This window comes from Anguilla anguilla, chromosome 5 (assembly GCF_013347855.1).
Source record: "Anguilla anguilla isolate fAngAng1 chromosome 5, fAngAng1.pri, whole genome shotgun sequence".
Taxonomy (NCBI): Eukaryota; Metazoa; Chordata; class Actinopteri; order Anguilliformes; family Anguillidae; genus Anguilla; species Anguilla anguilla.
In genome coordinates, this window is record NC_049205.1 from 44,865,303 (window position 1) to 44,887,182 (window position 21,880).

Genomic DNA, 21,880 nt, shown 5'->3' on the forward strand with positions numbered 1-21,880 from the left:
TGGGAAATATTGCCCAAAATGATGCTGCCCACCCACAGAAACTGAGCAAAGATGATTCAGTGACACAAAATCAGTGTTTGAAGATATGAGCTAAGTGATATGAGCAAAGATAAGTTTGATCCACATTATAAGGTGCATAATGGGCAAGTCCACATGTACTGTATAATAAAAACACAGGGTGAATTTCTAGTTTGTGCATCATAGCCCTAACAATATATATATATATATATATATATATATATATATATATACTGCCCTGTGATGTTCTAGTCTTTAGATATTCATTTAGGGAGATATAATACATGAATGCAACACATTAGTTATTATTCAACAAATAGATATGCTACAATTTGGGCACATTTGTTTTCTAGTAAATATCAGGCCATATCAAAATAGCTGGTCCAGTGTGTAGATTCAGCCAAACTAAAGCATGTCATTCTCACAGAGGCAGACCACAGTGATATATGACTGGGGACAGAGTGAAATGTAAAATGGTATATTAACCACAGAGGAATGCAGACATGTCAAACCAAAACCACCAAGCTCTTTGACATTGTCTTCCTGACGGTAGCATTTTGATACACACAAATCTTTTGGTCTCCACTGAATGCAGTGCAAGAGAGTGGAATTGAAACAGTGTGACATTTGACAAATGTGCCTAATACACAAATCTCTAAAAGACTGAGACCCAGCCCCCACTGCATCACAAACTTTGCTGTTGTGAAGGGCTGCACCAACCAGGGTGCTACTGTATTTCAGCTGCTGGGTGCTGCTCAGCTCCTCTAAGCTGAAGGTGAAAATCTGACAGATGGGGGATAGGATGCATCATGACATTGTTGCCCAGAGAAAACTGTAGAGGGTGGGCAGTTTTTTCCACATGAGGCTCAAATCCCTTTGTGAAGGAGACCATCTACTATTCCCCAATGAGATCGGAGCATAGCATTACATTACAATGACTTGGCAGACAGTTATCTGTTAAATTGTATAGTTCAGTTTTATTAAAGTGGTATATAATAAGAGGAATATACATATAACGAATAAAATAAACTGTAATAGACGATACATTTTTATATATGGAGGCACTCAAAATGTATTTTCCAATACATGCCAATATATGGATATTTTTGGTTAATAACATTATTTGGTTGCATTCAGGTGTGTCCATCTGAGATAATTGGGATATGTTCAGATATATTCCAAAGCTGCGATTCAGAATTTGTTATGTCATATATTGCAATATATTTCAATTCGTTTGCTTTGAATGACAGTATATTGTATGTTTTAAGTACAGTAAAACAGGCTAAAATCTACTGTATCTCATACGGGTAAGGTCGCCACGCTACCAAAATTATACAAAGACGAACCATCCATAATAAACTCGTGCACTCTACCCAAAAACTAAATTCATGCACAGTGATCCGAATTTGCGTTAAATCCCGCGCACCATAACGCTCAAACACCTTCTCTTTTGAAGAACTCTGCGCAGCTGCGGGAAACGCGGCTCACTGTGGACTCCCTCTAGCATTTCTCAGCCTCCGGTAGGATTCCCTCTGGTGTGACGCGATGGAGGGTGGCTCCCATTGGCTGGGGGCAAAAGACGAATTCTCCATTTATGGATTGTTTGCCTGGTGTACTCCTCTGACTATCGGCCGCCAGTTAAAACTTTCTCGTCCGATGGTACAGTCTGCTGTGTCTGTGCGCGTATAGATGATCGCTGCAGTTGAACTGTAACTATGGGGAGGGAGAACGTTTGGTGCTGAGGAGACTCCGATCGTCCCGATTTGGAGAACTACTGGGATTCGAATGTAGCCTACATCGGACTTCTATAATCTAAAATTGTTTAAGAGTTGCCTTGTCGAAAATACGTCGGAAGCAATACCTTTAAGAAGATTAACTTGTCAAGACAACTCCATAATACGGAATAATCCTTAAGAACATAGTCGCTCTAGAAGTAAAGGAAATTATGGTGAGTGAATTATTTATCGAATCTTGTTCTCCAGGTCAGTAGAAAGCTGCTAAGCCGGCAGCCACAATACACGCCGCTTTTCAGTGGTTTCGTAATGGGAAAAAATAGATGGAAAAAACGCAAGTATATTGAATGATAAGAACGACTGAAAACTCACTGATTTTCTTTTTTTCAAAGATAGACTATATTTGTATGCAACCAACAGAGCTGGTTCAAAAATATATCTGAAATTGCTGTGATGCAAATGAAGTTGTTCATGATATGTAAGGAAACCATTTATGAACAAAGAAATACTGAACCTGAAAACCTGAGTGGCCTACGCTGTCTTTCACGGCCAAGTGGTTATTTGATTTTTTTCCCACGGAGGAAATGCTGGACACGGTGGTAAAACCATGTTAAAAAATCCAATTTCCCCAACGATGCAGTGTTATCTACAGTAGATTCAGACCCTTGTCAGCTGCTCATATTGATAGTCGCTTTGCAGCTGTAGCCTACAGTACCTACGATAGTAAACTGTCTTAAGACTACAGCTTCAAGTTCAACCGGCAGTTACGAGGGACATAACATGTTTACGATCTAATGCTGTGTATATCGTAAAATGAGATCTGGGGTTTCATTGTAGACTATTACGCACAATTAAATAATTCACATCAAGGAAATAAAACATTGATAAAATATCTTGCGTAAATGAAACAGTACAGTAGCCTACTATAGATTCTCAAACGAGAGTGTCACCTGGCGTTTGGTTCGTGTTTAGTGTTTTTTGGGTCACAGGTTGCAAAGTTTGTTTCTGAGTAGGCCTTTTGACTAGATTAATGATAATGGAAACATTTCTGTGCAACTTGTCGGGTGAGTTTATCCAGAGATGTAACTGACGAGTTATCTTGGGTGTGTTGAGACGGGTTGGTTAGTTAAAGTACACAATGTATTATTGTTCATATAACGTCGTTTAAAATGGATTATGTCTTTTTATTTTCAATGCATCTTTCATGTCTTTATTAGATGAAATGTTTCTTTAAGAAGGAAACATTGAAACTTATTTTTTGAATGAATATCAGTTATTGGCTACAAAAGTTGTAGCTCTAAGTGTGACACATTCTGTAATATAAAATTGTTTTTCAAAACTTTTTGTCATTATATTTATAGATTGGATTTGTGACCATTTGCTGGTAGCTAGGCCTTTGGATCACCAAATGTGACTCTGTTATTATAATAGATGGGGGGAATCCAGTGATGTATGGATGAATAGGTGTAACAATAATACACTGTCAGATACTCTTGCTGTCCTTAATGTTCAGTATCATATTTAAACTGATCCATGACTTGTAGTAGCCTGTATTCAATAGAGTCATTGTAAGGGCATCACCTGCACCAACTAAAATACAGTTTGGCTTTGGATATGTTTTTAATTAGCTGACTTTGGTTATACAGACATGCCCCTCGTGGTGTACAAATTGCTTACCAGTAAATATCTTGAGAATGGTTCCCATCCAATCAAAGGCGTCTGAAAGTGATAGTCAAAGACAGTAGAAACTCAGCATTGTCTGAGCAATACTCACGCACAACTCAGGCTTGGTTGTGTTTGATCGGTCTCTGTGTATATTAGATTGAATGGGATTTTCCGCACAGGGCAAGTAACTACCAATAGCTACTGTAGCCTACTTCATTCAAGTGACTGATTAGAGTGTAAGGCTTAAAATATATTTTTTTAAATGAAGGAAATATTACCTTCAAATCACATTTGATTGAAAGAGCACTTGAGATCCCAGTGCAGTGTGGCATTGTCACGCTGTCAGAGTGTGTTTACAAGTTTGTCACGCCAGAGCTGGCAGACTACAAGTAATGGATTTACTGAGTGACGCAACGTCTCTGATTTCAGATGACCCTCGTCCCACAGTCAGGGTCAGCGTATATCTGAGCGGCATGAATTATTTAAATGCGGTGGGGAGCGAGTGGAAAAGCGTTGGAGGAAGAAGGGAGGAATGGAAGGAAAGGTGTTCGTGGACGGGCGGATAATGTCACGGATGGTCACTTGCTATTTGTGAAAGACGGGCACGCCCTTGCTTTGAATAAAACCAGGCGGCTGTAGGACAGGAGCCGAGATGTGTGCGTGCGTATGTGTATGCGTGCTTTCGCTAGGGTGGATGGCAGGTTCCTCACATTACAGAAACTCGTGGATGTGCCTTATATCACCTGGCAAATGGCTTTGGGGAAAGTCATGTCCCCTGCTTAGGCCTCACCCTTTGTGCTCTGAGACAATGACAGAGGCCTTTGTCACTGAGGGTGAGTCCTCTTGTGGTTATCAGGTAGAGTATAGAATGTCACATCTCGCAGGTAATTGAAAAAGACATTTTTTGATCTTGGGGAGTGACACTTACTGTGATTCTCTCAATTTTTACTTTGATACGCCACTGTTTTGTTAGTAAACCGCATCTGCCTCCTCTGGAGTGCGTGTGTCTGATTTGCTTGTTAATCATTAACAGCAATACTTTTTATGCTGTTTTTTTTGTACTGTAGCTTCCTCAGTGTCTCTGCATTTCTCACATTCCCTCTTCGTGGCGGAACGGGTAAATCCTGTTACGCTGCGATCTCACCCCTGCTGTGCAGAAGCCACCTAATGGGTGGAAACATGCAGCCCGCAGAACTGGTTTGCCACCAGTGAAGTGTGCAAAAGCTATTTTACGTAATGCCGCACAGGCACAGACTCATCTTGACATTTCAGACAGTTTGATAAAGCGAAGCATCGTGCCGCTCCTGGCTGCTTGCGGCGGGTGGGGGTGATATGGAGTTTAGGCGGTCCACTTGTCACAGCCGGCGTAGAGCGCGTCAGTATTGCCAAATCCGCCATGCTGCTCACGCCCTGTTTCAGATAAGATATCGTGAGGTGAGACCATGAGCGGGAAAAGGTGCTGACGATTTGGAAATACTCCCGCTGTTTTTTATAGACCAGTGTTTTATTTGTCAGCGATTGGTGAGATGACTGTGATCAACAAGCACAATAAAAACGTCAGTGAAGGCGTGCCGGTTCCCTGTGTCGACTACTCTCTTCCCTGTTCGTTGACAGTGATAAATGAGGCTTTCTTGTCCTTCTCAATTGCAGAGATTTTTTTTCTCTTGTGTGGTTATTGATGTTCAGTCAGGTCTAGGTATGAATCCTGAGGTTAGTTCACTCAACAGTTTTTGAGAACCACAGTGCCGTTGGGCAATGAAGTCTATTGTTAGAGTCTGTGGAATATATTTCAAACGGGTCTAGAGTTCATCATTTATCAGCACCTCTTTAAAATGTTGCTTAGCACGTTGCCTGTTGAGCCTACCCCTAGTAGGCTGTCCTTCCTGGTAATAACATCAAGTCTAGTACTTGGAATGTGGTTGAAGAGGGTGATATTTCTGTTGCTTTGACCACAGTTTTAGGTGGGTGATCTGAAAATTCAGTCCTTATTTTAGTTTTAAATGAACTAGAGGAAGAGGGTTGATTTTTGTTGTTTGTTTTGAAAATGATAATCATCCAAACCAATTTCTTCATCCCAAAGTCATCAATTAAACAAAGATTGTATAATTGTTTAAAGCTATGATCTGATTATCCTTCTGCCCTTGAAAATAACAAATATTAGGATATATTATAAATATATAGGAGAGTGTGCAGTGGCAGTCTGTTATCTGCTGTATAACTTTCTCCTTGCGTGTGATTACATTTTTTTTTGTTGATATGTTGAATTTGTCATGTCATGTAGTAAGTAAAAGTTTGAGCACAACATTTGAGAAGCAGACATATTTGGACATAAGTACCTCAGGAACATTAGTGTGCAAAGAACTTCTTTTTTTGTGGTTCTTGGTACTTCATTCAGTAAGAGCCATATATAGAGGCCAGACGATCCAAACAAACTGCAACAAAAACGGCTTTTCACCATTTCTGCTGCATTACATAGCACTGTGGTGTCCTGGAAATGTTAAGGAAAAACAATTAATGGGATGAATCATCACGATACCAGTACGGACTTCCCGGATTCTGAAGGGTTTCGGGGGCGTGTTACGACCGTGCAGGGTACTCCAATATTTGGGTTTTGTGCAAAGGAAGGCTCCGTCTCCGTCCGTCTGGAGCGCCAGACGGTAGCATCAGTCACGGGCTCCCTTTTCGCCAGATGCTGAATAGTAGGTCAGTGTGACAGCATATGTTCTGCATTACCAGCTCCTTTAGGGAGGTGCAAGCATAGTAACATGCCCCCCCCCCCCCCCTCCCTAATTAAGAGCCTGCAATTCATTTTCCTCAGCATGCAGGGGAGGGGAGCCTGCGTAGGAATGCGGGTTCCCTTTCGAGCGGACATGGCGAGCGCTTCCGTAGGGCTGGGGAACCCATTAGGCCGCGGGGCGCTGCTAACCAGTAAACCCCGCACGCCCCCCACTGACGGGCCTTACGTAGCCAGGGCTTGTTTTTCCCCATGAAACCCGCGCTACGCGCATACAGTAAGACTCCCTGTGAGCCTCAGCAGAGATTCCGGCTTCTGTGCTGCGCTCTGGGACCGACGGCGGGTCAATAAAGTTCCTGTTCTGTGTGGCTAGCGGCTCTTCGTTCTGCTTCCTGGAAGGTGTTGTTCCGAGTTAACTCAGGGCAGTCTGAGGCTGGTTCCAGTTGCTCTCGACATCTGCCGCAGCTGGTTTTCTGATTATCCTCTGGTTTTGTCCAGACAAAAAAAGAAGTGTCAAAGAAACACGTTAAACAGAACAGATTTCTATAAATATTTTCTGAAAGTATTCAAAATCATTTGGTAAAGAATGTAAAGACTTGGCCTTGACCCTTCTTGCTTTTCATGCTGTGCACTGTGTCGTCGTTTCGCGCCCTGCCAAGTTAAATTAATACCAGCTTGCTTTGCACATTCTTTGCATTACAACAGTCTTGACCCTGTGCCCCTTTATTATAAGGTCTTCACCTCTAAATCCTCCCTTGTTTTGTGTCCAATTAGCAGTCCTCTGGTATGGATGACAGCAGCAGGTTTTCCTTCATCTTGCCAAAAATATCTGTTCACAGCTGCCTAATAGGTGGACTGTTTTCTATCTTTAACATGAGTTTGGAGGTGTGTGTGCTTTTTGTGTTTGCTAGCATTACAGTTTACTTATCAAAAGACTGCTGAGGCATAAACTGGCAGGCTGGGTCCAGCTGTTCCCTGGGAGGCAAAGTGCACAGGGGCGTGGCTTCCTCTCAGCAACGGCCATGATGTCACCTCTCGCCCTCAGACTCTCTCTGACCCCTTTCCCCTCTCACGGGGTGGAAGAGCTCTGCACCTGAACCCTCGTTGTAGCTCTTGGTCCCATTGGTTCATTTGTGAGATGGCCTGTGCGAATCCATTAGCAAAGCTCTGAGGCCTAAGGCTTTTCTGTCAGGGAGAAAAGGCTGTTCTACGTTAATGTTTTCCCTCAAATAGAGTCTGTGGAAACGAGGCCATTCCTTTGATCACGAGGGCTGTCTGAGCAGAATAAGGTGGAGATAGGCTTCGAGGCAAAGACATACACATCCGCATACACATCACAGGCACCCGTTTTAATCTGAAAATAATCATCGTTCAGGACGTTGATTGATTTGTCTTTAAGAAATGGGCAACGCATATTGCCTTTTCTTGATAGACACGGCCGACGCCCTGAAAACATGCCCATAAAAATAACATAATAAAACATTGACGTAAATCTCTACTGTTTGTTTGACCCTGAAAGATCTTGGCTGTTAATACGATCCATCTTTTAGCGATTTAATAAAAGCAGGGCTGTCGCCCTGTTTGGCAGCGCTCGTGCGTTAGCGCTCGTGGTTAGCGCCCGCGCTACCGCCGATGTTGCGGACTCAGCATAGCGCAGGAATACCAGCGAGCGCTGCGTGCGGCTTTCGCGCTCTTGGCGCCGTGACATTATTTGGGCTGGGGACTCACAGATGTAGCGAGAGCGTGTCATAACAAACGGTTTACTCTTTTCCCAAATGCTAAATCAAACAGTGGAAGGACCATTAGCGTCCTGACCTCTTTCCCTGTTAGCTGTACTAGATCCGGTTTTGCGCTGCCCGTGTAGAGGGACCAGGTGGACGCAGGGCTGTTTGCTGAAGGTCACAGATGTGCATACCAACAGCCCCCCTTAACCCCCCTCCACCCCACCCAGCATGTGACTGCCTTCCAGCACCTAGTAGCTGAGCGCTGGGGGGGGGGGGGCTTCTCCAGCTGCGGAGCTGCCTGGACGGATAAATAAGTGATCGGGGCTGCCGGCCAAGCGGCAGCTCGGTTACTCATTACAGATGTGAAGCCCCGGTGTCCGCGCTCGGAGGCTGTGTTTGTTTTCACCCTGAGCTGGCTCTGCGCACCGAAACTGCCGCAAGGTCAGCGACACCCCGGTCAAAGCCGGGGGCCCGTACTGGAGCAAGGGCCTGGGCATCTGCCTCATCCTGCTCAGGGTCAGGGGGATCGACTGACTGCAAATGCAGTTTTGTTTACTTTCTGCAGAACCAGTGCAATAGCTCATGAAGGTAGGCTATAAACTACTTCAGGAGCTTCCTCTGTACCATTTAAAAGCCATATATTATTGAGCGCTTTCAGTTTTTCTGTAGCTTGGTAGCATCGCTGATGCCTCTTTTCTGGTTGCTTTTGAAATGTCGGCCTTGTCTGCCCTGAGTGGCTGCAGGGCCAGGACTGCTGTTGCTATGGCTCCATCCTGGAAGGAAGGTTGCCCCTGGTGATCCTTTCCCTCTATGGAGTAGGGCCTTCTCCTAGAGCCAAGTGCCAGCACAGAGATGTACGTAAAGCGGATTGAGCCGAGCGCCATGGCTCTGTCCGCTTTGAGGTGTATAGAGCAGGTGGAGACAGGTGCCAGCACATTACATTTGTTATTTTTATTTTATCGTCTTAATGTGCATGGCTGTTCTTGTTTTAGTACTTGTCTTTGTTCTATGTGTTATTTCATCTCCTCTAGTTCTCAGCATAAGCATTTATTATTATTATTAATAATAATAAGAATCTGAACATATTATTTAGCCTTGAGTGAGACTTGTTACAGAGCGGTCCTCTAATTTTTCCTCTCAAGCATTTTTGTCTTATGGGGAATAAAATGGCAAGGCCTGTGTTTTCACTTGCCTGACATTCGTCTATTGCAGTGCCCTGGATTCCACATGGATTTCCATGCCCGACCATTTCTAATCACGGGAATTTAATGCTTTGCAAGATGTTCTGTTTGCTAGCTTTTTCTGACCAGTTTTTCTTTCTGGAGAGAAAGAGAGACTGCTGGGAAAAGGCTTGCTTTCACACCTGTTCTCAGTTCTGTGAGTGAAAGAGTTCATGTCTAAAGCTGATTTGCCTGCAATTTGCATGGTAGTGTGTTTTAATGCATATCAAAGCAGATGGGTGAGGTCATGCCCAGTGTCGGCATGCATCCCATTCTCTTTTCATCTCATTTTCAATGACCACAGTACCCCATGGGCCTAAATCTAAAGCCCCAGGCATTGAAAGGGCTCAGTCTGAAAAATGACTGTCTGAAAAATGGATTGATTATACTAATTTGATTAATTTGGTCTGGCCTACAATCTGAAAGAAATACACATCAGTGATGTGGAATATGTACTGTAGTTCATGGCTATACCATCACATCTATGTTTATGTACAGTAATGTACATGGATCCCAGCTGGGTTATGACTATGATGAACAGCATTGTCCTTTTTGGAAACAATCTTCATGATGACGAAGATTGTTAGCACGAAGACCGGTTCAAGTAACTGGCGGACACTTGTACATACTAGTGTATATTTTTTAAAATTATTTATTGAAATTAGATTTAACAGATAAGCTAACCATAACACAAGCAAATCTTGCTGTGTTTTCTTTAGCTGATTCCGAACTAAGACGTCAATGTGGAGGATGGCGCGTAGCTAAACATGTCGGGCTAACATAACAGACGGCCCACGGAACGCCGCGGCCGCATAGCGGTATCTCGCTGGGAAATCGCCACATGTCCCTTTCTGTGCCGCCGCGTCCCCTGGGCATTCACCGCTCCGCTCCGCTCCGCGGGGAGCCCACTTCCTGCTGGGCGGAGAGTGGCCGAGCAGAGGGCACGGCGAAGTAATGGCGATTAGCCGCGGCGCGGCGTCCGGCCCGCTTTTGTGCGGGGCGACAAAGCCCCTTCGGTCACGCGTCGTAAAGTGTGAAAAGTGATGTTTCGCCGTCAATCTGCCTAATGAGCCGGGACAGGTGGGAATAGCTGGGGAGTTCGAGGAGCTTTCCGTTCGCTTGCACGTCCTGCTCAGACAAACCTGTGTAGCTTGACCCCAGCTAAAACTCATTTTGCTGTATAAACCCCTTTTTTTGGAATGTAAATATTTGTTTTTGCCTGTAGCCTACAAACTACAAGATGTGGAGCCCTTAATCTGGAGTCTGAAGAGACGATACTGTCGCTCACCTGCACTTCCTCCACACATCTGCAGTCACTAGTGAGAGTCTCCAGATGTCTGTTAGTTTGTATCCAGTCTTTTAATTGCTGGAGCACCTCCACGAGGAAGAAGAGAGTTCAGGGGTTCAAAGATTCTTTCCAGCGCTCCTTGGCGAATGCCAGCTCGTTTATCTGATGCGGAGATGAGGAATTCTTTCAGAAAAGGGTGTCAGCATTACCGGGAACTCGGACGTGAGTTATGGCGTTCCTGGTGTCCTGCCAGAACAGTTTCCCGCAGGCAGTGAGTAAGGCTCTGACAGGCGAGTGAGGGTTTTGAAGTGCTTTTCTTGCTGTCATTTTGAGAACATTTCTCACATGCTCTATTGCCTCGCCTGCATTAAAGGCTGACATCCTGATTATGTTTGTTTTTCTTACCAAAGTGTGCTTGGCTGATTAGCTTTCCTTTTCTGCTTGTTTTTGTTGGGTGTCAGCATCTGTTTAAATCAGTTGTAAGTTTATGCTCATTTATAAAGCTTGTTTAGTTGGGACTTCTTATGGATAGTTTGTATGTCTGTCTCTCACTTACAGCAGGTACTCTGTGCAGCAGCTTTGTCTGGCTTTGTCTAAGGCAGCAGTGAAAAGCAGTGTGGACCCCTGTAGATGTGGTGGTGTGAAAAAGCAAGTGCAGGCCAGGTCTGCAGTGTACTGGACTGAGGTGGAGGCTGTCTCGCTGGTCACGCCCACTGTTAATCACTGACTGAGGCCCTCAGAATGCAGTCACATCCATGGCCAGGCGTGTGGTGCATTCTGTAGAGCGGCCGACTCTCAGGCCATCTGCAAGCCCCCCACCATGACGCTTTCTCAGCTGTGGTCCCTTCCCTGTCTGTTACCCTCTCTGCATTCTACCTGTCTAAATAAAGTAATAAATCTGAAAGGAGGGCACGCTCACTCTCCTTAAAAAAATGAGATTGATAAAATACACTGGCATCGCTCCTGGGTGCCTCTTCATATCTGAAAGATGCCAGTGTTCCTTTAGCCATTTATGGTAAATGGTAAATGGACTGCATTTATATAGCGCTTTTATCCAAAGCGCTTTACAATTGATGCCTCTCATTCGCCAGAGCAGTTAGGGGTTAGGTGTCTTGCTCAAGGACACTTTGACACGCCCAGGGTTTGAACCGGCAACCCTCCGACTGCCAGACAATCGGTCTTACCTCCTGAGCTATGTCACCCCTCATGTCTGTGTTTCTTTTCCACATCAACCAGGGAAAAAATTGATCCTCAATTCAGTGATAACTGAAGAGTGTTCCTTAATAAATGTACAAGGAAGCTTTTATTGGCAGTTTATAGCCCATTTGCATGACATGTAACCTTTTTCCTTTTATTATTCTGATTATAATGTAAACTACAGTGCATTCTTTTTTACTTGAGCTATCAAGCTAGACACATTTCCTTGTTTCTCTTTATGGACTATAAAGGTATTTGAATTTAAATTTGAATGTTTTTATTTGAACCTTACATTTGTATCTGCACACATTTTACGCCAGTCCAATGGCATCCCTTCATTGTATTCACGTTGATTTTAATCGCACTGTCGTTTCCCGACTCAGGCTCTATGTACTGTCTATGAACCTGAGTCTGTCTCTTTAGTGTTGTCCAGTGTGAGCAATAAAACACATGTTGAAAGCAGTAAACATGTCTTTGGCTTACAGTGCACCATTTAAAAGTATGCTTTTCCTTTGGTGACTTATTGCATTCTGTACCTATAGTCCAACTGTTTGCCGGTGTCCTGTACAACGCTGTTAGTGTACACTAAAAATGTGGGACATCAGAGTGTCTACAAGGAACACTTCATTTACATTCTTTGGCAGCTGAGGGCTTGACTTTCCTTTTACTCATTTACATGCAGAAAACAAAATGTCCAGTCTTGGGTGGCCCTTTTTATGCATGTCACTTAATGCCCAATTATCTCCCTCCTAGAACAGACTCCTGGACTGAAACCTAACCCGCAGCCTCTTAACTAGCCAGCGCTTTTCATGGTCGTGGACTTTCTCCCTGGAAGGCCTCATTAAGTTAGCAGCTCACATAGTAATGAGGAGAGGCCGGTGTGCCCGAGAGCATTCTACCGGTTGTCTCGCCATCTGAGACCGCTCACGTTACCATTAGCTGCCGTCAGGGGCTGCTTCCATCATGACTCTTTTGAAAACAGCGAAAACTCACCACGCATTAATGTCTGTGCGCTATGTTTTTCCCACACTGCCCAAGTATAGCAAATCCAAAGCCTATCCCCCTCAAAGGTTTCAACGAACAGTTTGATTCTTTGATAGGTTTGAGGCGTCTCTGTCAAACTTTCCAGTTGAGCCAATAGATGATTTAGCTTTAAGGTTCAGCCACTGAAATGACTTAGGCTATCATTTGTATCCTATGAAAACATTATTAGATGTGGTAATATATTCTGTGCAAATTAAACCCAGCAGATTGGTTGATGTTCTGTGGCTAGCGTCTTTGTTCAAATACAGTTGACTAAGTTTCGGAGCATGCTGCTGCCATCCAGGTACAAGAAAATGCATTCTTTTTTTTTTCTTTGACATAAAGAAAAGGGAATGTTTAGGAAAGGATCAAAAGAATAAACAGTATACAAAATAAACAGGGAAAAAAATAAAGGGAAATTGTAATTGGATAACTATGCTATTCATCTTTTCCTATGCTAATTAATTTGTATTGTAACTTCATTGTTGTCAGTGGAAGAACAACAGTTGTCATAGGCTAGCAATGGTTTTTTGTACAGGTGGGAGTTGTGCAGGTGGGACAGATTTAAGCAAGACATTCATAGCAAGGAAGTACTATGGAATGGTTGGGAATATGGTCACAAACCACCCTTAACAAAACAGGGAAAGAAAATATGCTAGGAAAGCAGGAGCGATTCTAACAGTTGAGTCAGAGTTGAGCTCACTGGAGTTTGGAGTCTGAGACACATAAGTTGAAGTCCTTGGCCTAGACTCTATCAACATTTATCTTTCACTTTGACTCATAGTTCTTTTTTCAATGCAAAACCTGTGGTTGCATTACATTAAATGACTTTTATTAAGCAGAACCTGTTATCCAGACTGACTTAAAATGTAGATCGTTCTGTTAAGTTTTTTAAATGCTGAAAGATTCTGTTCATTCATTTTGGCAAAAAAAAAAAAAAAAAACTAACATTAAATCGCGAGTCAAAGTTGAGGGCTAATGTTGATATAATCCAGGCCTTCTTCCAAAATAAGTGTGTGTATGTGCTCACTTCCTGCTGAGGTGTGGGACCGAAACCTGACTCCAGATGAATGAATGGTGGCCGGTGCTCAGGAAGTCGTGCTCATGAATGGGAGCCTCTTTCCTACGGTCTGTCATTTACATTTCAGTGGCAAGAAAAGTAAGGGTGTGAGATTCTACCAGCACCATACTGTACACAAGGCTGTACTTAGTCTTACTTGACCTCTTTCGGCTTCTGTTTCAGAATGAGGCTGCGTACGCTGACGTCTTGTTTCGCGAACAATATCTGGCCTTAAAATTATACTTTCAGAAGCAGTCTTTCTCATAGCGGTGGCTTATGGGCCTGGTTTTTGTGGTGTTTTTGTTTTTCTGTCAGATTCCGTGCTTGTTAAGGAGAGAGAGGGGGGAGGGAGGGAGGGAGAGAGGGAGGGACTGAGAGAAACAGCAAGAGAAAGATAGAGAGAGGGAGAAAGATATAAATAGCTACGTTTCCCCAAAATTCCAAACCCTGGCGTCACGTTATGAGGCTACACCCTTCTCTTTCTGTACCTCTTGCTTGCCGCCATTTCCTCTACCGTGTAGGCTAAGACATAGCATCACCTGCCCAGGGCCCTAGTTGGGCAGGTGATGCCAGAGTTTTGCTTGCTTGATGCTTTATTTCAGCTTAATTACTATGGTTATTTGCTCCATATATCAAATGACTGACTCATGCTTACCTGAGAGTACCCTGACACCTGCAGAGCTTTCCACACTTGTGTAGTGTGTGTGTGTTTTTGAGGATGGCGAACGCACATCTGTATGAAAGTGTAGCTGGATGAGCTATAGAGTCTTATGTCTCATTCCATTTTGTTACAGGCAAACCTTCATGCTATCTGAATCATCTGGAGGACAATATGATCACATATGAATTCTAAACACAAGTTAAAGACTTTAAAGTCATTGGTGCCTGATATCAAAAAATGCCCCCATTTCTAAACACAATGGGGCCAATCGTTCAGGTTAATTACATTCGTGTTCAGGCACTGCCCTCCCTGCTCCTCTCTACATACGCCGGCTGTGAGAGGGAAGGGGGAGGGGCCAGCTCACGCAGCGAAACGAGAGTCGGCTCTATGTCGCTTTGACAGTTAAAAGACAAAATAACGAATACAGAAGTATATTATGTTGTTTATAGAAATATGCAGCTAAATACCGAAAAATGTTTTTAGGTGGGGGAATTATCCTGCACATTATCGCATTGGTAAAATAATAACAAAAAGGATAACGGCAACAGAATCAGTGAAACGGATTTGTAGGGTCACCTTAACCACAGGTTTATGCGGTCCTCTTCCTTTGTTGTGAAGAAGGGCAGATAATAAAGCTGATGGACTCGAGTGTGATTGGGCTTGTGTGTGTTTTCTTTCGCTGTTGTGATGCCAGCGGTGCCAGTATTGGGCCCAGATCGTGCCTTTAGACTTCCCACCATGTTGTGACACTGATGTGTCTGAGCCCGGGGACATTTCTGGGATGGGGGTGGAGGGTGAAAATGTCCTGTCATGTCCCTGTCAGTATTACGCCATCCTGGACAGAGAACCCAGCCATAACCTCCAGAACGCGTCTAAGACTGAACTTCCCTCTCAAAGTTTCCAGGACAACCGTGAGAGGAGTAAGGGGTTGCTGTCTGGGGTGCAGTTTGATCTTTAATGAATATCCCATCCAGTTGAGTCACCTCCGGTGGCCAGAGCCACTACTGATTCATTGTTCTTCCTGTGTTATTGTCCCCGAGGAACAGTGATGCTGTGCTGGAGAAATCAACTTGCTGTTTTATGCATTTTGACGTTTATTATATTCAGCATCTTATGTTTCTTTTGGTAGACTTTGCAGTCTGTCAGCTTTGGGCCTGGTAGTGCGCTCCAACAGATGTGGTTTGTGAAGTCGCTGACTCAGCATTTATTCCATGGCAGTAATATAATCCAGGTGGGAGGTTTGTTTAAAATGTTCCTGCCCTCTCCAATGCTCTATACCCACCCCCGGTGTGGAGTTGCAATCTGGATCAAACCACACAAACTCTGTACTCGTTTCCAGCAATGCGAAAGTGTCGAGGCTTAGGGTGATAGAGGGGTTTGCTCTGCAAATGGACCCACCATAAAATCGCTGCAGTGGTGTGAGGTCAAGGGTCAATGCTGATTCAAGGGCTGTCTGTCTTTCCTGTGACCAGAACAAGGAGGCAGGAAGTGTTAACTAGTGGAATGCCCTTTGGAGGCAGATAGGTCAGTGCTGATTGGTTATGGGTAGTGGTGGGGGAGGGGACATAGCTCAAAATTTTACTTGTAAGATTGAACTGGCATTTCAAAACTTCTGTAAAAAATCCTGAAACTGTCTCATAATCCTGTTCTGGCGGTGCCATGTCTATTCATTTCCAATGCAATTTGGGTATGGAAGCCAGTAAACCCGTACGTTCCTCAGCACATGGACTCAAACACCCGCTGTGCCTAGACAATATCTTAAGTGACATTAACTACCCTGTCTTATGAGAGCAATGATAACATTTGATCTAAATGCACTATAAAAGCAACGAAAACATGGGTAGACTTCTTAGCTGAAGGCTGTAAATCCCTTTTTTCAAAGCTGGTCCCGTCCTTGTGCCAAAAAGGCTCGGATTGGTCCTGTTTAAACCAGCGCTGAAATAATGAGTTGAGTCTCAGTTTGTTAATAGCACGCTGGAGTCTTGGCTGGCCTTGCGGCCAAACCACAATGTGTTGGCCAAGACGCCGCACAGCTGAAATTGGAGGGAGTATTGGAACTGCGTTTTGGCCTTTTACTGGTTAGTAATATAATTCTTTTTAAAAATTGGCACCCAACATGAGACTGAGAATATACAATTCCCACCCCAATTTGGAAGGGCGAATCATCGGCAAGCACAGCTGCATACATTCACGAACCCGACTGCCGATTCGGGAGAGTGTGGACATCCATGGTCCTCCTTCGAGACACGTGGCGCCACCAGCTGCTTCTTTTCACACAGAAGACTGCAATTAAGCTCGAATGGAGCAGAGTTGGAGGAAGACTTTTCATACGCAGCTTTAGTACGCAGTCCAAGGGCACCTGCTCGGCCAGCTAGATAACGATGGACGTGGACCCCTGACTGGCTGAGCCCTCCCGTGCCTTGGGTGACGCAATCAGCAATTGCGTGTCACCCTATGGAGCTCCTGGCCCCAGACGGCCCTGGAACACTCCGGATTCAGGCCGAGCCGTGAGGCTCATCCATGCACCCCAGCATGGGGCCTTAACTGAATGAGCCTTCCATAAAATAAATCTGTAAAATAAAATTTTTCACTTAATTTAATCCTTTAATTTAAACCTTGCTTCTAGGCATATTTTTGTTTACGCCTGAATGAGGAAAAACCACAAATGAGTTCATAGTTATTTCATTCATTTTTCCATCCATGTGTGCAAGCTTTCATTAATGCAGTACACAGTACAGTCATACCGCACTGCGATAAAATTGTGATGATTTTTAACTGGTAGCACAGTACAGGAAATTTGAGGGGGAGGGGCGTTACGCAGACTGCAGGTTCCGTGTAAAAACCCATGCAGGGAAAAAGGAGAGAAACAGCACAGAGGAGAGAGAAAAGTTTCGCCCGTGTGACTGAATCAAACCCAGCCATTTCCTGTGCCCTGAGCCTGGCTCGGCTCTCTCCATATATGGGAATGGTATTTGCATGAAGGGGAAGCGGGCCTATGGATCTGGGTCGTCCCAGAAATTTCTCCGGTGCCGTGAGATTGCGTATTGAAAGTGGCATTTTACTGAATTCTGGAACAAGCTGAGAAATTGTGAAATCGTGAAAATACACCGTGCACAGTTTCTGTAAAGACAGCATGTGTGTGCTGTTTTATAATTAGGATGGTCTTTATACTAAAAGTGAAAAACCCTACGGAGAACTCCGCAGAGAAATGATGCTTTGAAGCACCGAGTAGCCCAGCCCTTCACTGCCTTTCAGCCCTGCTATTGGCCCTGTGAAACTGCACTGGGTAAGTTTGGGGTGGCTCCATGGTGATGCTGTTATTGTGTGCTCCTCTGAGGAGTCTCCTAGCAGAGTCATGTGCCCTTTAGACCTCATTATTACAGACCCACACTGGCTCTCTCCCCCCAGCTGTTTGTCCCACAGCTGGGGTTAGCAGGAGGACCGCTTATTGGTAACCAGGCGATTCGCTAACGCCGTATGCCCGTAACCCTGGGTAAATATGTTCTATTCAACGGGTCGTATTTTTATTTGGTTCTTTTCCCCCGAGCAAACCTGTGTTAACCCCTGGAGATGGGAACGACTGTGCTGTAAAAACCTGCGCTCCTCCAAAGGTTCCAGATGCCTGGAAATACTTGGACTGAACATAATGCCTTCCCCTGTGGTCCGCAAACACCGCACTGCCATTTTGCCCACTGCCCTCTCTCCTCCTTTATGGTGGGACACTAAACCTAGAAAGAGCGGAAAATGGCGTTCCATTGAAACCAGGTCTGTTTTAGTTCCTCCTTTGTTTGGTCTGGGGCAGTCCTTAATTTCCCTTTTGCAGGGAAGGTAAGGCCATTGCGAGTATATTGTTCCAGCTGTATTAAGATGTCCCTGAGGTGGTTGAGCATCGAGTGTACTGACTCATCAACGATGGCCTGAGTGACCACCACCATGGCTTCTGCAAACTGCTTATGCGCATGTGAAAAGGACTGGATCCTTCCCACAATGCATCTGGGTTTAAAAGGTCCACACCCAGACGCATTATGATGGGAGGGGAGAAAATGGGCAGAAACTGTCATGGGTGCATCCAACAGGAAAGAACTAGTACCAGAATTAGCAACCACACTCTCCCAGCTAGGACTCCATAGGCAGAAGGTTCTCTAATGGGCTTGTTCTTCTGTGTTGGATCTCTGGGTCCCCAAGCATTATGTCATTTAGATGGCACCCCATCTAGCCTCACAGTAAGAGGAGAAGGCAAATTTGCCTGTTCTTTTTTTTTTTTCTTTTTCTAAAATGCGAGCTGTAAAACATGATAATGGCTACCTTCTGGAAAATTAATCGAGCGGTAATTTATGACATGCCTACTGAATAAAAACACTGTGAGGGGAGAAGGCTGAGGCAGTTAGCATTCCTCTCTGGACTCCATGCTAGGGCCGAGTCTGTAAAGGCACAGGCGTTTAGTTTGTTGGTATAAGAACATATAACCGCCCTTGTGAAAGTTAATTATGGTAAATTTGCTCAAGTTTTAGGTAGGTTCTCCTGAGGGTTTTATGTTTTGCCTCCAACTGTAAGTCAGTCATGTGCTTCCACTTTTCTTACCATTTTCCATGGTTTGTCATGTCCTCTACACTTCACCGTGTGATTACTTGTCTGCTGCACTTTAGAGTGCTTTTATAGTTTTTTTTTACTGACAGGTTGATTTAGGTCCAGGTATGACTGTGCCTAAATTAGCATTATTTTTGCCTGACACATTGTGGTAAAAAATATTCCTTGGCTTTTGAAATGCTGAAGGGTTGAAACATTTCTTCTCAACCTGAATCACTCTTATAAGCAGTATCAAAGCATTTCAAAACCTCAAAGGAGAGAAAAGAAAAGCATCAAGTTACACAGACTGAAAAGCTCCTTTTCATACACCTCATGTGCCCGAATCTCACTGTAAAAATGTGTCTTTCTTGAATACAGATATTCTCAATATGTGATTTAGTCAGAATCTATGCTGTTGACGGTTCTCTCTGTTGACGGGGCGACATAGCTCAGGAGGTAAGACCGATTGTCTGGCAATCGGAGGGTTGCCGGTTCAAACCCCGCCCTGGGCGTGTCGAAGTGTCCTTGAGCAAGACACCTAACCCCTAACTGCTCTGGCGAATGAGAGGCATCAATTGTAAAGCGCTTTGGATAAAAGCGCTATATAAATGCAGTCCATTTACCATTTACCATCTTTATCATCAGTGTTTTGCATATATGCTTCTTCTATCCCAGTGATTTGTATCTTTCCAAGCCCTCGACCCATTTAATGAGCAAATGCACTTTCTGTGACACCCCCTTATTTGAAAGTTGTCTAAAATATTTTTGAATGTAGAGACCCCTTTTGTAATGAATGTCAAAACGGACTGTTTAAATTTGATAAGAATGTCCATGGAAAGTGTGCAGTAAGACACTACCCCACAAGCTGACCAAGCTCAACCCCCCCTGGAAACCCCTCCAGCGGGTCCTGACCTCCGTGTGGAAGCTGCTGTTCTGTCCAGCATGTCTTCTGCCCTGGTGCTTTGGAGAGGCATTTTAGCACTAAGTGGTGTGAAGCGCTTTCATGGGTTGGCTGAGGTTCTGAAGCTGTGGCGATGCGGCCTTTCGGGAGCCGTAGCCTGGGGACCGGGACGGCTCTCCGTCTCTCTCTCCAACAGTAGCCAGATGACTCACGGCCCGCGACGAACGGCCAGAGCGTGTTTGGAGAGAGCGGGAGAGAGAGAGATACGTCAGGGCGCGCCATCAAAAGAGCCGCTGGCGGCACTCGGAAATCTCACATGAGGCCCGCAGCTCTTGTGTGGAGTGACTCACCGCAGAGGTCGAAAAACAGCTTGACATCTGAGAGCTGGAAGGAGAGAGAGCCGCTTTGGCCGGCCGGACGGCCGGGAGGGCCAGATGAAGGGCAGCCCGCGTGGAAGCTCTGTCCAGAACGCTCGCTTCCTCCTGCGCCAGTGCTCCTGGGCCGGTCCTCCTGGGCCATGCTGTAGCCGCTCACTGCCATGCACATTAAAACCAGATGAACCAAACCAGTCCCTGTGGGCCTGGGGCAGCTAATCCCAGCTCTGGAAACCTAGAGGGCCTATAGGCTTTCATTCTTACTTATAATTTCATTGGTCACTTAAAGCAGTTGATTAAATATTCGACTTGTCTCTGATTTGATTGGTTGATTGATTGATTGATGTTAAGATGAAAACTGCTCTAGGCTACAGGGGAAAAGCAGTCATCTTTCAGATACAAAAATGGTCTCCGTTTGGGCAAACGGGTGCAGAGAGAACTGCGAGCGGTTCGGGGGCAGAGTTTTAAACGTGGCTGGTGTCCGTGTGATTTCAGGGGAGCAAAGGCCACCACCGGTACCACTGGCAGAGCCACAACGTCAAGCAGAGCGGCGTGGACGACATGGTCCTGCTGACGAAGATCACCGAGGACGCCATCGTGGAGAACCTCAAGAAGAGATACATGGACGATTACATTTTCGTATCCTTTTTCGCCCTCACTTGTGGGGAGACGTTCAGAAACTCAATTTCATTCGTGAGCCACGGTGGAAAATCCAGATTCAATCGCCTGTATTTTCTAATTTGCACTGTTCCTCAGCCAGGTGGTAGAATTAAATAACGAAATCAGCTTGGTAAGTTTGTGGAGGGAAGAAACGCATGGCAGGGCTTTTACTTTCTGACCCATGGGCTCTCCATCTCTAATCACAAAGTTCCCAGAGTTCTTTGCAACGGGAGTTTCCTGCGTGTACCTCCCACATGACCCACTCCCAGTCTGCCAGGATAGGGGGAGGGGGGGGCTTTGCTGCTTTTATTGTTTTTTTTTTCCCTGTGGGACAGGGGTTAATGGGGGTTGAGCTGCAGTAGGTATGAAAAAATGAGCATGGTCACTTGTCCACAACAATGGTAATGGTTTAGAGGGGGGGGGGTCTTCCCCACATGCAACAAGCTGTAGACATTGTGTGGACAGATTTTAAACATTTCCATATGACTTATTATATAATAAACTTGTTGTTATATCCCTTCCATTTTTAGATTTTTCACTGAAAGAATGATTTGGGGCTATTCGTTTAAGGTGTTTTGCAAAATGGCAGCTCTTCATTGGTCATTTTGTTGAAAAAGTTGTGGGTGTGAGTTTGCTTTTGTCAGAGGTTCACGTCTTGCTTGTCTGTGGAGTCTGCTGTGGATGGAGGTGTGCTTGGCAAACCTGCTCCTCTTGTTTGCAGTGCCAACAAGATCCTGTATTATACAATGTTTGGCGTACTTGAAACAATAATCAAAATAACTGCTGTAGGGCTGCTTATTTTTGTTTTAAAACAACCTAAATATTTGCTGAAGGTTTGAGTGCCTTGGTACTTAGGATGACTGAAATACTCAACTACACTATTCCAATTGGTGCAGTTGTCATATCAAGGCATTTATTGTGGTGAATTATTGTTTTAATGAAAGCTTGGATAAGAATGGAGACAGTGTGGCAGTTCAGTAGTTAAAAGGCCCCGGTGTGTCGAGAGTATTAGTTTTACAGAGCTTAGCTGTCACAAGCAGTTTTAAACCCTGAATC

General features: G+C 44.6%; 1 protein-coding gene across 2 annotated transcripts in view; it reads left to right on the forward strand.

Moving 5' to 3' along the window:
• The first annotated feature begins 1,624 nt into the window (after nt 1-1,624).
• The window catches only part of LOC118228103 (unconventional myosin-Ie-like), a 52,503-nt gene continuing 32,247 nt past the window's right edge, over nt 1,625-21,880 (forward strand). For both annotated transcript variants that reach the window (XM_035419384.1, XM_035419386.1), the window contains exons 1-2: nt 1,625-1,966; nt 20,660-20,803. In XM_035419384.1, coding sequence (XP_035275275.1) covers nt 1,964-1,966; nt 20,660-20,803 — 147 coding nt within the window. In that variant the 5' untranslated portion in view covers nt 1,625-1,963. The remainder of the gene's footprint in view (nt 1,967-20,659; nt 20,804-21,880) is intronic.